At 46.0% G+C, this 16,170-nt stretch overlaps 2 protein-coding genes across 3 annotated transcripts in view; one reads left to right on the top strand and one right to left on the bottom strand.

Moving 5' to 3' along the window:
- Window positions 1–10,662: 10,662 nt before the first annotated feature.
- Window positions 10,663–11,184, bottom strand: LOC117075656 (homeobox protein ARX-like). Its single transcript, XM_033198200.1, has one exon. The coding sequence runs from the start codon at window positions 11,167–11,169 to the stop codon at window positions 10,870–10,872; it is 300 nt and encodes a 99-aa protein (XP_033054091.1). The 5' UTR covers window positions 11,170–11,184; the 3' UTR covers window positions 10,663–10,869.
- The window catches only part of ATP1A1 (ATPase Na+/K+ transporting subunit alpha 1), a 31,527-nt gene continuing 26,253 nt past the window's right edge, over window positions 10,897–16,170 (top strand). The window contains exon 1 of one of the 2 annotated variants that reach the window (XM_033198198.1): window positions 10,897–11,179. In XM_033198198.1, coding sequence (XP_033054089.1) covers window positions 11,168–11,179 — 12 coding nt within the window. In that variant the 5' untranslated portion in view covers window positions 10,897–11,167. Of the gene's footprint in view, window positions 11,180–11,539; window positions 11,906–16,170 lie in introns of those variants that run through there. The other variant, XM_033198199.1, reaches the window with a different exon arrangement.

Below are 16,170 nucleotides of genomic sequence, written 5' to 3'. Positions count from 1 at the left end.
CGTGCCATGTGCACTCTCTCACCACCATGTGAGATGGCACATTCATCAAATGTGGGATCTCTGAATATCCATTTGGAGAATCAGTAAATCTTTTCACTTACTTTCAAGTGGTTCTTTTAACTTTTTAAAGTGCCAGATGACAACTATGTCTTTCTTTTGGTCCTGGCTCTTAATAAACAACAACAACAAAAATGGTTACTTGGCCCCATCCATAGAGATTTGGCTTTAATTGGTCCCAAATGATGTGCAGGCATTAGGTATTTTAAAAAATATCTTTTGACAATTCTAAGGCTCAGCCAGGGTTGATAACTACTGATTTAAACTGTGAATCTTTGTGAATCTTTGCCTCTATGACATATTTAGTATCTGTGATTTATCTGATGCCAAGTCTTTGGTCAAGAATGCAACATCCAATTATAACACAGATCCCACGGGTAAGATCAGTTTTAGGATTTTCCATGTGGTTTCCAGAAATGTACTGCAGTATTGTTGGATATTTTATATTTGGCCAACGTTCCCATACCCTCAAAAAAAGTACCTAGGAGAGACCTGCTTCCTTGATGTTTGTAGAGGTTGTGGGAGTACCCAGGAAAAATTACAATATGGGTCTCCTACAAAAGCCTAATCTTTTATTATCAGTGAGATATGGTAAGAAGAGTAGCCTGAAGAAGGAAAATGAGGTTACCCAAGGAATCTCTGATGCCTGTGTTGAAAGAGGGGAGTTGTGCTGCTAAGACAACATCCCCTGTCCCTAGGGTACTGGGACTCCAGATCCCTCCAGCTTCCCTGCATCCCTCTCCAGCAAGTAGACCTAGAATCTGTACTTTCCCCACCAGCACCCTATTCCAAAGCATGAGGGATCTGATTTTTTTGAACTCTAAGCAAGGATTCAGATGTGGGAAGATGGAGTCTTACCTGATTAAAGTCAGGAGAAGAGGCTATTCTACATAAAGGCAGAGATATGAATAGATGAATGCCACGGCATCAGAGAGAGAAGCAAGAGTGGGCCAAAGAACCAGGAGAGTTGAGATACTGTCCATTTGGCAAGAAGGAGGAGAATGAAGAGACAATAATGTCTCAGAGGCTTAAAATGTTAGTGATTCAAGATCGATATTGAAAGAGTCTTATTGGACAGAAATTAGTTTTGAGGAGGAAGTTCATGAACTTAAATGCCTGAGGACAGGATATTGTGGATGAAATAATATTATGGCACCTTTTCAAATTTAGGCAAGTGGGCCTTTATTGGATTAAGAAAGGAGATCATGAGGCTGAGTGAGCCTGCTGGGAGTTGGTCCAGGCTATGTGAGGCTGTGTTAGCCTTACTCTCCATCCCCAGTATCTGCTCAGGCCTGCTCCACCTGCACACTAGGCCCAGGCCCTCAAGTCGCTACCCTCCCTGTCCTCATCAGAATTTTTCTGTAGGATCCTCCTGTTCTCCTTGGCTTCTACTGGAGCCAAGATGGCCATGGAGTGGAGCTGAGCGACATCACCCAGCAGCCTGAGGGGCCCCTGTGCAGGTGTGATGCAGGGCCCAGAGGACTGTCATTGGAGGGAGAAGTGGCTTCTCGGGAAAGAAGCTGAGGGAGCTAATCCTGAGCCTGGGAACCCTGTAAAAAAATTTTAATTTAACCTTACCTTGACAAGGCTGGGTGTGGTGTCTCACACCTGTAATCCTGACACTTTGGGAAGCCGAGGCAGGCAGATCCCTTGAGGCCATGAGTTTGAGACCAGCCTGGCCAATATGGCAAAACCCCATCTCTACTAAAAATACAAACATTAGCTGCGTGTGGTGGGTGTGGTGGCTGGGTGTGGTGGGATTACATGCCTGTAATCCCAGCTACTTGGGAGGCTGAGGCATAAGCCGAGATCACACCATTGCACTCCACCTGGGTGATAGGGCAAGACTCTGTCTCAAAATAATAATAATAATAATAATAATAATAACAACAATATTTTTACCTTGACACAATTTTGCTGAAAGGAAGATGCTTCCATGTGTTCTCTCAACTTGAAAACAGTTTGTGTGTGTCTCTATATGCGTGTGTGTGTTTGTGTGACACAGAAATACACAGGGCATCATGGAAAATTCTGTTTTAAAGGAGCTGGCCTTTTAAATTACATGTTTTGGATAAGCCTCATTATTTTGTTTAGAAGCAAAACATTTCTACTCTCAGAATTGATTCTTTTCTAATGGCCCCTAACGCCAAGGAAACAGCATGGTGCAGTGGAAAGAGAAGGGGCTGGGGATCTCGCTGTGACATTAAGCAGCAGCTCTGTGACCCTGGAGAAAGCACATGTATCCACTTAGCCTCAATCCCACCCTGTAAAAGAGGAGGGGAAATTTCTGGTGTAGAATTCTCATTCCATAAGCTCAGTGCTCTTTGTAAAACCCAACCTACTTGTGAACAAGAGTTCGATCCTATGCATAGCTATCCTCTCAATTCACGAATCCAAAGTTGCCTGAGCAAAGCTCCCACTTGCACACAATTCTGTTGCAGACATTTCAGACACATGGGAAATGGACTCAAAGGACTTGCTCAAGACCACCCAAGTTCACAGCAGTTCTGTTTTATGCTATATCTTGTCCTAGCCAACCCTTTCTCTTGGCATCAGCTCTGTGCACGTAGATGGACAGCATCGTTGGCCCAGACAGCTCCGGCTGGGGAGGTGCATATTTGTCTTAATAAGTGAGAGTCTGAGGTTGGGAAACACGATGGCAACTTCCACAAACCATTCATGCTGCATGATTGTGCTTCCCCTGAAGGAACAGGAGTAACTGGCAATGAAGAAAGCAGCAGAGAAGGGTAGGATTTGGCATCCAAACCTAAGGTAGATCCTTGACATCTCTCCCAGGCTGCCCACTCCTCTCTCCACTATTGGAGAAGCTGGAAACGCTAAGCCTCTTGAATCCTCTAGGAGAGCAAGGTGATTTAAGTCACACATATTTCTGTGACATGAATGTCCAAACAGGAAGCCAAGGGAATTGTCTTTGCAGTTTTTGTTTTTTTAAGGCATCATGTGACTAGGAATGGACATGACGAATCATTACTGCTATAATTTTATGTGTCTGCAGTCAAAGAAATCTACCATGCATTGAGGTAACCTGATCTAAAACCGCTTTCACTATTTTGAAATTAACGTTTTTCCACTGCTCATGGAATGTGAGCCTGTGTTTAGAAGTCAATGCAGGACCTTAGCTGACACTTCCATACCTGCCAAGAGCCACTGATGTGAACCAGGTGGCCTGCTTCAAGCAGAATTCAATTACCCAGATGGCAACTGTTTCTTAATTCAAAACTGTAACGGCGTTTTTTTTTTTTCTTTCCATTATGAGAGGGGAAAAAGAATACATTGAGTTTGAGCACTTCTGGTTTATGAGATTAGAGGCAGGGGAGGGAACTGGGTCCCTGGCCTCTGCCAGCTCCCTGCAGCTCCAGCCTGCAGCACTGTGTCTGCCTGACTCGGCTGCTTATTCCTGGAGCAGGAGCGACGGTCCTGAAACTCAGCCTCCTCTTGGGTTTGTTCTTAGGAAGCTAGAATAACTCTCCCTCACTAATTAGTGATTGCATTAGCAGATAGTATCTTTTTATTTAAGTAAAAAGGAAAAAGAAGAAAAGGTTTTAAAGGTTTTAAATTGCATTTGGAGACAATGCTTTCTTTCTCCTGAGGAAGCCAGTGCAGTCTAGATCCTGGATACTCAGGCTTATTCTGAAGGTGAAAATCAATCACCTGGGCAACGGCTCTGATATTTTAGTGGACTTATTTTCCTGGTCCTCGCCTGAAGTTTGGTAATAACCAGACCAGTTCAGACAGGTGGAGTGTTGACTGACCTCTACCTCCCAACTCGGTGCACTCGGCTGGCTGTGTTTCAGTAGACGGGTTCTTTGATGGATAAAAGAGATTGATGTGGGAAGAGGTGAGCCAGCATAAAGTAAATTCTGTTCTCATTCTCTCCTCCTGTAGACAAATTTTTGTAACTGCCTTCATTCTTCCTTGGACTTTATATCTCCCAGACTGAGTAGGAATTTGGAATCAAGACAAGATCATTGCTTACACTCTTTGAACAGTTACTACACGGCAGGCAATGTTCTAGTGCTTTAAGAATGTGGTGTCAATTGTTTCTCATAGCAGCCCACTGGTAAAGTTACTAAGTTAGTTTTTCTAGATAAAAAGCTTCATGCTTATATACATTGTTTGAAGAAGGTATGTGGTTAGAATCATGTCATGTGATCAACTATTTTGGGTCCACCACCTCCATCACCACCATCCCATTACCTCCTACCATCACCTTCATTACCACCACCACCATCTCTGTCTCTACCGCTATCTCTAACACTGTGTCCATGACCACACATCAAATGTTAAGTTGACAGGGACTTGTCAAAAAAACAAAAAGCCACGCCCCTGCTTAGGCGGGGACATCTTTAACTTGAGCTATTTGAATAACTTCTTTTTTTTTTTTTTTTTTGAGGTAGGTCCCACTATATCATTCAGGCTGGTCTCACATTATTGGCCTCAAGTGACCCCCTCACCTCAGTATTTGGACAATTGAAGCTAAATTATTCATTAACTTGGCCTCTTCCTTCTTTTCTTTATCCTCTATAATTTCAGTCTTCATATGTGAGATTGCTTACCAGGCAGCTTAACATTTCTTTAGTCAGTGGAGTTGCATCAAGCACTGGACTCTGAGAGAACTGGAAACCAACAAAGTCCTTGGCCTATTTGGAATTCGGCTTAGCGAAAAACACTGAGAAATCAGATAAAATGCCTGAGCCTTCCCTGCAAATTGAACTATCTTCTGAGGGCTAGGGAGTTATATGTTGACCAATTGTTAAAATTATGTCCTAATTCCAGTTTTTCATCATATCCAGCAATTCAAAAGCTTCTGTTCAAGGGAAGTAGTAGGTAATAGGGATGGTAATGGGGGTTAAGGCATGCTACCTGTGTGTGCACAAGAAAAGGAAGAAAATAGAATTAGCATACTATGACAAAAATATACAAGGAAATACAGATATCTTGAGATTCTGAATTCAGTAATGTGATCAGAGAAGCTTTCATAAATGTGCTGGCTATGAAGGCATATCTACTGGAGAAATCTTTCCAAAGCACAAATCTGATCATGCCACGCCCCTGCTTAGAACCCCACAGTGTCTCCCTATGGCCCATAGGATCAAGTCCAAGCCCTTTGATGGCATCCAAGTCCTCCACAATCTGGACTCTGCTCACCTCTCCAAGCTTACTTCCTGCTGCCATTCCTCTCACAACCTAGGCTCTAGCCATTTTAATCTACTGGCTAGTCCTCCAACACTCAGTTTGTTTCTGTCCTGAAGACCTTGCCCATGTGCTACTTTTGCCTGCATCTCCCTGGTCCTGCCTAACACACTGCCCATTCAATGAACTTGTATTCACCTTTCACAACCCCAGCTAGGGAAGCCTTTCCCACTCTGCAGGCAAAGCTGACCATTTCTTCCTTCTTGCCCCCATGAAGGCCTGCATATATACAGCACCTCTCACTGTGTTACTAATATCTCTTTGCATGTCTTTCTTTTATGCCAGATGGTGAGCTATTTGAGGGTAGAGAATGTGTCTTAGTTATCTTTATACAACAGTAACAAGCACTGTGCTAGGCTCATGGTAGGTACTCAATAATGTTTATTCTGATTTTTTGCATGAACTAGTTCTTACTTCTGTTAAATACTGAACAGTAACTAGAGTTAAGGATTGGAGTATGCTCTTTATAAGAGGGGGAAGAGGCGGGAACCCTTCTTAGGGGCTTATTTGTAAGAGTCCACATGTAGAGGTCACCATCGCCAAAATGGAAGCCTCCAGAGTAAAACATAAGCTGTTAAAAATGAATTGAGCTGGTTACTATTTTTGCATCTGACCTACTTTTTGGTTATTTCTGCTGTTGCAAAAACTTCCATTCTTATAAATGAACCAAACCACTTTTTGATGGTTTTGTTTTCTCTCTCTTAAGGTAGCTCTTTACTGAAATGAAAATCTGCACAGTCTCTGAAACCCAGCTTTAATGCAAAGGCATCTATGGAAAAGTATTACTCCCAGTAGGACCAACTTCCACAGAACTCTCTCAATTGTTTTTCCATGGAAGAGTTTAAGGCCAAGAATAGCAAATCTATCCACCACAATGATGGCACTTATTTCCTTAGTGCTTTGTGGTTGTGCGCCCTCAAGAGCAGGAAGGGTTAGATGCCAGTTACCTCCTGCCACCTCTTCCCAGCTTTGGGCTTGCCCTTTCTGAGCCATAAGCCTGCCTGAAGCTCACTCTGTTGGTTGGATGAAGATGGGACTCTGGCAGTAGAATATTTTTCAGTCCAGATCCTTTCTTTGTTACCATTTGATTTTTTTTCAATGCCTCAGTAGTTGTTGATTTACTGAAAACAATTGGTGAGTTTTTAAATGTAGCATATCGTAACATCACATAGTGTTGTGAACTCGGGTGAGGGGAGTAGAACTGTATTGGAGGAGCGTGCTAAAGGAGAAGACAGAATCCTGGCTCAGGATCTGGTATAAAACACACAGGAAGCAACTAAAGAATCCTTTACTACTGTTTCATTTACAAAGAACGCTATTAATAAGAGCAAATTTTTTTTTTTTTTTTTTTTTTTGAGACGGAGTCTCGCTCTGTCACCCAGGCTGGAGTACAGTGGGCAGATCTCAGCTCACTGCAAGCTCCGCCTCCCGGGTTCACGCCATTCTCCTGCCTCAGCCTCCCGAGTAGCTGGGACTACAGGCGCCCGCCACCTCGCCCGGCTAGTTTTTTGTATTTTTTAGTAGAGACGGGGTTTCACCGTGTTAGCCAGGATGGTCTCGATCTCCTGACCTTGTGATCCGCCTGTCTCGGCCTCCCAAAGTGCTGGGATTGCAGGCTTGAGCCACCGCGCCTGGCAAGAGCAAATTATTTAAAGGACAGCTGGGTTAAAGGGATGCTGAGTAAAACACCAAGGACTTGATTCTGTTGTGGTTGGTGATAACCTATAATAGTTACCAAGTAAATGTGGACTCTTTCAAATTTCCCAATTTCCCAGAGGCACAACTTGAAGTTTTCAACCACCATTAACAGGAGAAAATATGTTTAAAAGAATACTAAGGAGCTTTCTAAAGAATTAAGAAATGGCCGGGCATGGTGGCTCACGCCTGTAATCCCAGCACTTCAGGAGGCTGAGGCAGGCAGATCACTTGACATCAGGAGTTGAAGAACAGCCTGGCCAACATGGTGAAACCCTGTCTCTACTAAAAATACAAAAATTAGCTGGGCATGGTGGTGCGTGCCTATAATCCAAGCTACTCAGGAGGCTGAGGTACAAGAATTCCTTGAACCCGGGAGGTGGAGGTTGCAGTGAGCCAAGATTACACCACTGCACTTCAGCCTGGGCAATAGAGTGAGACTCTGTCTCAAAAAAAAAAGTAAAAATGGAGAGTCTGGGAGGAAAAGTTACAGGAGTCAGAATTATTTAGCTGTCAGGTTTTGATAGTCAGTAATGCACCCAGAACTGTGCTTTTAAAGACAGGTGATATGTCTACTGCTGAACAGAAGAAAAGGAAATAGATTTGCAATGGATGCAAATTTGCAATGGAGACACAGAGATTTGCAATGGAGGCACAGATAATGGCTAGGAAGAACTTTGAATGATGAAGAGAGTTGACTTTAAGGCAGCAAGAGTGGCTTTCTGAATAACATGGAAAATTCTGGATAATGTGGGAAATAGGTAAAGGATAAAGATGCATGCTTATGACTGTATCCATGCTAAACCAGGAGCACACAAAGCCAAAGAAAATTCTGTCCTTCCAGATCCCTAGCTCACAGATCCCCCAAATTTTTGTGTCCTATGGAAAATGCTAAGTTGGTGTGGACTCCAACTCATATTTTAAAGCCCTTAATTGCAATGATGTGTTTATTCAATTCAGCAAATACTCAAAGTGCTAGCATTCTTGGCTCAAAAAACTGACTTGCATCATATTTTTCATACATCTGCTGACTCTATTCACAATGACTGGAGCAACCATCCACAGTTGTGATCAAATTCTCCTCAAAGCCATCCATACTTGGCAGCCTTAAGGTCTATAAATGCTGAGTCTCCAGGCCAATCAGTTTAACTGTGCCCCAAGCTAGGAGCTGGAAAAGAGTTGATAGGATAAGAAGCAGACAGAATAGAGTCTTTGCTTTCTTCACCATCTCTTCTGGAATCCAAATTTGTCCGCTGCACTGGAATTAGAAAAGCTACCTGAAAGTCTTGCCACTATTCTTGGAATATTCAATAACAATTACTCTCCGGGCCTCAGTTTCTTCATCATAAAATGAGGGAGCTTGATGTTTCATCCGTAAGGTTTCATTTCATTCAGAAGCCCCTCTTCCAAGGGAAGAAAAGAAGGTTTTTTCTATTAAAAAAAAAAGAAAGAAAGAAAGAAAGGACTTTTCCTCCTTTGGTTATCCATTTTCCAAGGTGTCTCTCTCACATCTGAGATTTCTTTCTGCACCTCAGTCTTGGTCATGCCTTACCTTTTTATTTACCTCGAAGACTTGTGAGAATTCAAGGGCACTGTGCATCTGAAATTACTGTGTGGCATCAAAAGCAAAATACAGATTTAAGATAATGTTTCTTATAGTTTTTGCCCTTTCTTCACACCGGAACATAGATAGAACTCTGGGATCTTCCTGAAAGGACCTTCAGCAATTTTCAGTTACCAAATAAATAGCTCTAGAGACAAAGGGAAGTGCCTTGATCTATCAGGGTCATTTTGTTGAGTGAATTAATGAGAATTTTACTTATGAAGGGAGAAAAAGGAGATCAGCTGGCAGGAGAAATCTACATTGTTCCGACTCTTGCTTTATGTATTTAGTTGTTGCCGTAAAACTTTTTCCACTCAGACCAGGGCCCAAGGAGTAATTAATCTTTTTTTTTTGGTTTTCTTTCTTTCTTTCTTTATTTTGAGACGGAGCCTCGCTCTGTTGCAAGGCTGGAGTGCAGTGGCGCCATCTCAGCTCACTGCAACCTCCGATTCTCTGGTTCAAGCGAATCTCCCGCCTCAGCCTCCTAAGTAGCTGGGATTACAGGCATGCACCACTATGCCCAGCTAGTTTTTTTATATTTTTAGTGGAGATGGGGTTTCACCAGGTTGGCCAGGATGGTCTTGATCTCCTGACCTCGTGATCTGCCCGCTTCAGCCTCCCAAAGTGCTGGGATTACGGGCGTGAGCCACAGAGCCCAGCCCAGGAGTAATTAATCTTAAAGAAGCTATCTTTAGCAAGCAAAAGCATCTTATAAAGTAGAGTAACTGAGGCTATCAGTTATATTTCCGAGCATGTAAAGAAAGCATTTTCTAGAAGCTTAGAGGTGGATCCCTGAACACTCTGTAACCCTCTGTTGAATTAACAGCCTAGGGAATTCTGTTCTGAATTTGGGGGCTCTTCTCTAGGCAGTCAGGGTTTTGAATTCTATTTACAATTCCTCTGCTCTCCATGGCCTGGAATGATTGAACCAAGTCTCTAGATCACTGTAGGAGACATCAACCCTTAAAAATACATTCTTGAGGAAGAACAGACTCCAGTAAGAAACTGTCTTCTAAGAAGGGATGAGAATTACCCTAATGATGTAACTGACAACACAGTTTCTAGTTTTTCCTTTCTTTCCTTCCTTCCCCATTTTTTCCAGCGTCATATCCTTGTTTGTTCATGCTACATGAATACTTGAAGTTGATAGAGTTGGCTTTAACTTAGGAACCTTTGCTTAGAAAGTCAATATCCTGGCCTTTCTCAGAATACTTGACTTCCTGCAAATCTTGTTAATAATCCTTTGTTTTTTAAAATGTTGGAGAACTTCAGCCATTGCAGCCTCTTGCTAAGAAGCAAAACCTATAATGACAGAGAAGCCCCAAAGTGCAGTGGAACCAGGGATATCCGGGGAGAGGGGTAGTTTCCTGTCCCCCCACCAGAGATCCCAAGGCTGTGCTGGAGATGCTGCCCTGACAGGTGGAGTCGTGGAGAGGCACCTGGCAAGTCCTCAAACGCCTACCCCTTGATTTAGCTCCTCTAGCTAAAGATATGCATTCCTTTGGGTTTCAGGTTTTTCTTCCCTAAAAAGAGAATTCTCAAACTGGACAAGCAGGTTACATTGACACAATAGCGTGAATGAATTCTCTGGTCGCCCTTTGGATTCTCATTTTGGAATCTTGAAGAAAGAGAGGTGGTGGGAGGAGGGCGCTTGAAACTTCTGGCCATGCCAGTTCAGATCCATCCCAGCTATGACGGAGCGGGAAGTGGATAAAGAGGACCCCAAGTCAGAGGAGGCACTCAGAGAGCACCAAGCGCCTAGGGAGGCCATCCGCAGGTGGGCGCGAGGCCTGGATTCCACAGAGGGGCGGAGTCCCTCAGTCAGGCCTGGCTGCAATCACACCCGAGCGCCAGCCCCCTTCAGCATCCCTGAGTCCCAGAGGAGATCCCCGAAGCGCTGGAAAAGCCGTTCCGCTCAAGGCTTCTGGTGCCGGGTCGGCGGCGACTGGGGGAGCTCAGTTCGGAGACCGTACCGCACCCACTGCGGACCTCCTGGGCCCTACATAGCAGGCGGGTCATGCAGGGCGGCGGGAGGAGGGGCGTGGGAGGGCCAATGCCGCCGAGTCCCTGCTACTCAGCCAGCAGGAGCGCCCCGCAGCCCTCCCGGGACACGGTGGACACGCTCGTCCCGGGCCCGGGCGCCTTCCTGCCGGGAGCCGGGACTGGCCGCAGCAGGCGCTGTCCGGGCCCGTGGGCGGGGTTTGGTGAGGGGCGGAGCCAGGCCCGCTGCCGGTGTCAGGTTGCTCCGGTAACGGTGACGTTTCGCGGCGTGGGCGGGGCCAGCACGCAGGTTGCATATTTTAGGAAGTGAGGAGGAGGCGCGGGCTGGAGCTGCGGCGGGGTCTGGGGCGCAGAGCAGCGGCGGGAGGAGGCGGACACGTGGCAGCAGCAGCGGTAGCAGCCCCGGCGGCGGCAGCAACAGCGGCGGCGGCATCGGCCCGAGCCGCCGGCCGCCCTCCCTCCCTCCCGCCCCGCGGCAGCCCTAACTCCCTCCACTCTGCTCCCCCGGCCCCGCTCGCTCGGCCGGGAGCTGCTCTCTGCTTTTCTCTCTGATTCTCCAGCGACAGGACCCGGCGCCGGGCACCGAGCACCGCCACCATGGGGAAGGGGGTGAGTGTCCGGCGCGCCCGAAGAGGGGGCGCGGGGAGCCCTCGAGGGAAGAGGAGGAAGTAGGGAGGGCGACCGCGGCCAGGGGGAGGCGGCGGAGGAGGAAGCGGCGCGGCGCGGAGCGGAGTGGGCTGGCAAAGCCGCGCGGCTTAAAAGACGACGCACTTTGGAAATGGAGGGAGCGCAGTAACGGGGGGCGGGGGAAGGGAGCGCCGAGGGGCTGGAGCGCAGCATTGCTCGGCGGCGGGTGAGCGGACCCGGGCGGGGGTTGCGCGCCCCCGAAGCCGAGCGGGCCGGGGGCTCGGAGAGGCGGTGCTTGGGAAGCCGCGGGGCCGGGAGGAGGGGGGCGAGCTGCAGTGGGGCGGCCTCGGGACCGAGCCGGCATCCCTGAGCCCGGCTCCCCTCCCTGCGCCCGCCGTCACCTCCTTCTCTCTCCTTCCTTTTCCCTCCGCCCTCCGTGCCCAGAGGAAAGGCGCGCTCCTCCCCTTCCCCTGGGGCGCTCCGCCGGGCCCCCTCCCGGGCCTCCGTTCCCGCCGCGGCCCCGGCGCCGGCGGGGGCAGCCTTCGGGTTCGGGGCTCCTTCTCCTGGAGGCGCTGGGGCTTAGCTGGCTCCGCGCAGAGGCGGCCGCCCTCCCCCAAGGAAAAAACTGGCTTCTCCCGAGTGCGGAGCCGGCTGGGCGGGCTGGTGCCAGAAAGGGTGTGTCTTCACTGCCCTAAGATGGCCTTTAAGGTATACTTTTGAGGGTTTTATTAGGCCACTTTTCGTAAACACAGGATGTACCGATGGCAGCTGGAGTTGTCATCCGACGGTGGGGAGAGGCGTGCAGATTTGTTTTGAAGGGACGAGCCCTGAAGGATAGGCAGACCCATCAGGGCCTCAGGGTACAATAAACCCGAAAAAGGACTGGAGGCTGTAGGCAAACGGTAGTAGGAATGCTCTACCAGTTTCCAGCGTCGCGAAAGCACCAAAGGGCGGTTCCTGAAGGAAACGAGGGGTCTTGGGGCTGGAGAGCGGCGCGGAGCGTGGTGGGAATATCATCACAACGCCCCTTTCCTGCATTTCTGAAGCGAAGACTTGATTACCCGTAGCTACTGCAGGAGACTGGGTCCGGGACCCCAAAGGAGCCAAAGTCCAGTTGAGAAAAATTTACATAAAGTAACCTCGGAATTCATGGGGTGAAAGTGACCATGTCAAGAGAATACAAATGGGAGAATACACTCCGTTGTCTCCAGGGTTTAGCACAGTGCAGACACTGAGTAGGTCTTTGAAGGTCCTGAGGCTTCTGGGTGTAGACAGAGTGACAGGAGCAGAGGGAGGCTGCACTCCTTTGGGACTCTAAATGAGTTTTGAAGGAGATAATTGAAAGGCTTGGACCTGGTGGGGAGAGCAGGCACAAGTGGAAATGCACAACTCGCCTCACTTTTAAAAGCATACAGCGTGGAGGGCCGGTCCAGGTCAAGTGGCATCAGAGAGCAGAGCGGAGTGCAGGGCGACTCCATTCCCCTGATGGAGACTGGGTTAGTGGCCTGTGCTTTTACCACACCATCAAACCCTTGGTCATTTCTGTAAACAAGCACTTTAAAGCTCATTGTTTGTCTCTCCTCCCTTAAAAAAAAGAAAAAGAAAAGAAAAAAGTTTACTTCCTGAGCTAATTGGGGGGGGGGGGGCGGTTAGAGATCACAGATGTGTGCCCCAGGCCTAGGAAGGTGAAGTGACTTGCTCAAGGTCAAACGGTTAACTAGTGACAGACCAGGCGTCCCTGATTCTTGAACAGCCTGTGGCCTCAAGCCTGAACATACATTTACTCTTTAACATTGAGTTCTTTATACAGAACTCAAAACTTGTTCTTCAGATGAAACTGGGGTATTTGTAATGTTGAATTAATAGGCCACAGAGATGGTTTGGGCAACTAAGTTATGTCCATGTATCTGGATGTCTTTTTTTCTAACCACACACAGGCACACATGCACAGTAGTGATGCGGTAGTAACCCACCTGAACAGTTAGTAGAGCTTAAACCCAGATGTCTTACAACAAAATGTATAGTGGCTAGCAAACACAAGATTAAATTACAGCTGCGAACACTGGGATAATGAGCTGCTTGGCTGCTGGGTGGTAGTTAGCGTTTTGAGCATTCTGATACATTGAACATTAGTTTACCTGTGTGTTTGTCCGTGTGTTTGTCCTCAGTGACTTATTGTGATCGTCCAAATGTTCAGAAGAACATTTCATGTTGGGATTTTTCCACATGGGGATTAAAATGTGGGTGGAGTGGTGACTAAAGCCCTGCTGATAATTGGTTAACCAGGAAGCCTGTGCCGGCAGCTAATTTTTAAGGTCATTGTAAATTTCTTCCCCTCCTCTCCTCAGTACCCTTTGTGGCCTAGCTTTTGATGATATTTCAGGTGGTTTTATATGTCCTTAAAAGTCTAGTTCGTAAGCATTTGGTAAGAAAATGAAAGAACAGCTCTTGCTGAATCATTCCTGGATGAAATAGGATTTTGTCCCTTTTTTTCTTACTGGGTTTTATTGCCAATGACTCGGCTTAAACCTTCAACTAGGCCTACCACCCGCAACTATTTCACTCACCAAAGGTACACACCATAACTGTTGAGAAATGTGGGAAAGTTTATTTTCTCAAGTGTGTAAAAGATGAGGAGAGAGGGTCTCACCAGGTCCTTCACTACATTCTGGATTTAGTTTGAATATTAGTTACCTAAAAGATAAATCATAGCTTATGAGTAGTGATTTAAGGAGGGGCAGGGAAAAAAGGTTCCAGTGAAGGTGGCAGTGGGGGATGCACATGTCAGCAGAAATCCTGGTTGTATGGTAATGTTATCAACTGCCCTTTTGGAGCTCAGCTTGAAAGTGTGACTAAAGCTCCTCTGGCTGCTATAAAGCTAGTACTTTAGACTTAAAGCATTGTAAGGCAGAGGCCTCAGAGTGGAAAGTTGCCCGGGCCGGCTGGGAGCTAGTGGAGCAGTTACAGGAAGAACTAGTGCCTAGAGCTGGGGGGTGGAGAGAGCACTTGTGCCTCACCCTTTGCCTATCAGTTGTTCAGTGTGTAACAGTTCCCTGCTTCTTGGGTTCTTTCTGTACCCTTTTATAAGGGTGTATCCCTTTTGGTAACTTACTGTTTGTTAATTTGTAGTGTTCCCTGCCAGTAAGCTTGTAACACTCTAGTGACTCACCTGCAGGTGGGAGGGTAAGAAAGGGGGAGGCCTGCCTCCTAAACCTGGGAAGATGGGGAGAGAGTGGTAAACCTGAGAGCCCCCCCCCAAAAAAAGATGCCTTTAAAAATCCAGTTAGATGTTTGTCCAGATGAGGGCTAACACTTAAAATACACAGATTTCTGGGAACGTTATTCCTAAATTGCATTTAAAAATAAAAGTGAATTCAACATTTTATAGCACAATAGACTTGGCATTCATCCATGCTCCATTCCAGTACCCTCAGTCATTGTTTTCTGATTATTTTAGCAACACATGAACAGATAAGTGACTTTCTATTCAAATCAGGCTATGTTCTTTTAAATATATCTAAACTTAAGAATAAGAAAGGCTTTAACTGAAATAGCTTTGAAGGATTTTGTATGGTAAAGTAAAATTAGTTTCTTCACTCAAAAACAAACAGGTTTAAAAAATAAAATAAAAGCCCTGAAGCTTCAGTTTCTCATCTGGCTCTTGGATAGAATGCTCATCCTGGGGATCAAGTGAAGTAATCTATGTTATGTTTATGGAAGGAGTGCCGTGCCAGCCTGAGTTGTGGCTATTGTTATTGGGCTTACATAGGTACAGTAATTAGAGCCAAGAGAAGATCAAATCTTTACAGACTGGGTTTACTGTTCGTCAGTAAGTCATTAGCCCTTTCAAAATTAGAGAGCAGTTTTTTCCTTCACCATGAGAACATACTAAGATTTGAAAATAATGGGAAATAATGTTAATTGCCCTTCATAGGAAAGTCAAGTAGAGGTGTCAGTTGACATTACTGCAACTGTTATCTTTGCTAAACAAGCAAATCTCTTGTTTAATAGCATCTTTCTGTCTACTTTCACTTTTCAGGTGAAGGACTTTGTTTGCAGTTGATGATCATTTTTACGTTTTCCGAGTCTTGCAAAATAAAATGGGCTTTTCGGCCTTCTGTGATGAGAGGGAGACTGAACATTTGTGCTGTGCTGACTTCTTCTAGCTGCCCAGGGCTCTCTGCCAGCCAACAGGCTAGAAGAAGAAACCCGAGTGTCAGATCAGATGGGCTCACAGTAATCAGAGTGGCTGGGTTTGGACGACAAAACACCAGGCAAAATGTTTCCCATCCCTGCCAGAGCTGTCCAATTCTAGATTACACTGAAAGTACATGTCTAGTACATGAGAATGTGCAGTAGAGAGAACTGTAAAACCTACTCACTCATTTTTAAAACTCTCCTTCATTTATATATTTTGGAGGAAGGATATGGAACCTAGTCAGGTCTGAACTTTCTCACGTTGCTATGAATTGAGTGTATGAGAGGAAGTGTGTATTCTTTGGCTGGAGTCAGAGAGAGACTGTTCTTTGCATATGACTCACCTCATTAGTTGTGCTGAAATCTGTTGTCAGGAATCCACAAGAAGTTCCTCGTATTTATTTGGTGTTTCGGATGGCAGATTGTGTTAGGAAAGAAGTACCCTTCACCCTATACTTTCTCTTTGGTTTGGTTTTTATTTGGGTCCTGAGCAAAGGGATTTTTCACCAATAGACCTCATTCCTTAGTTCCTTTGTGACTTTACAGTGAATCTCTTTATCTGGTTTTAGACCTCACTCACTAGTTCCTTTGTGACTTATGTTGAAATATATCTGCACGTGATCTCTTTCTGGTTTTATTCAAACCCTATTTAGTAATGACTATTGGCTGTCTCGGTGATGTGATAAGTTGATTCATGGTAGCTTGTGCTTTGTCCTTGGGACTTGTATTGTTTGGGGGCCTGATAATCAGTGTAAGATTTTGTGACTCAGTGGGCC

Source organism: Trachypithecus francoisi, unplaced genomic scaffold, assembly GCF_009764315.1.
Source record: "Trachypithecus francoisi isolate TF-2019V2 unplaced genomic scaffold, Tfra_2.0 Lachesis_group5, whole genome shotgun sequence".
Taxonomy (NCBI): domain Eukaryota; kingdom Metazoa; phylum Chordata; class Mammalia; order Primates; family Cercopithecidae; genus Trachypithecus; species Trachypithecus francoisi.
This window is presented reverse-complemented; position numbering and strand designations above follow the sequence as displayed.

Bases quoted from the DNA above. Each gene is read 5' to 3' on its own strand.
- LOC117075656 (XM_033198200.1), bottom strand. From the start codon at position 11,169: ATGGTGGCGGTGCTCGGTGCCCGGCGCCGGGTCCTGTCGCTGGAGAAT.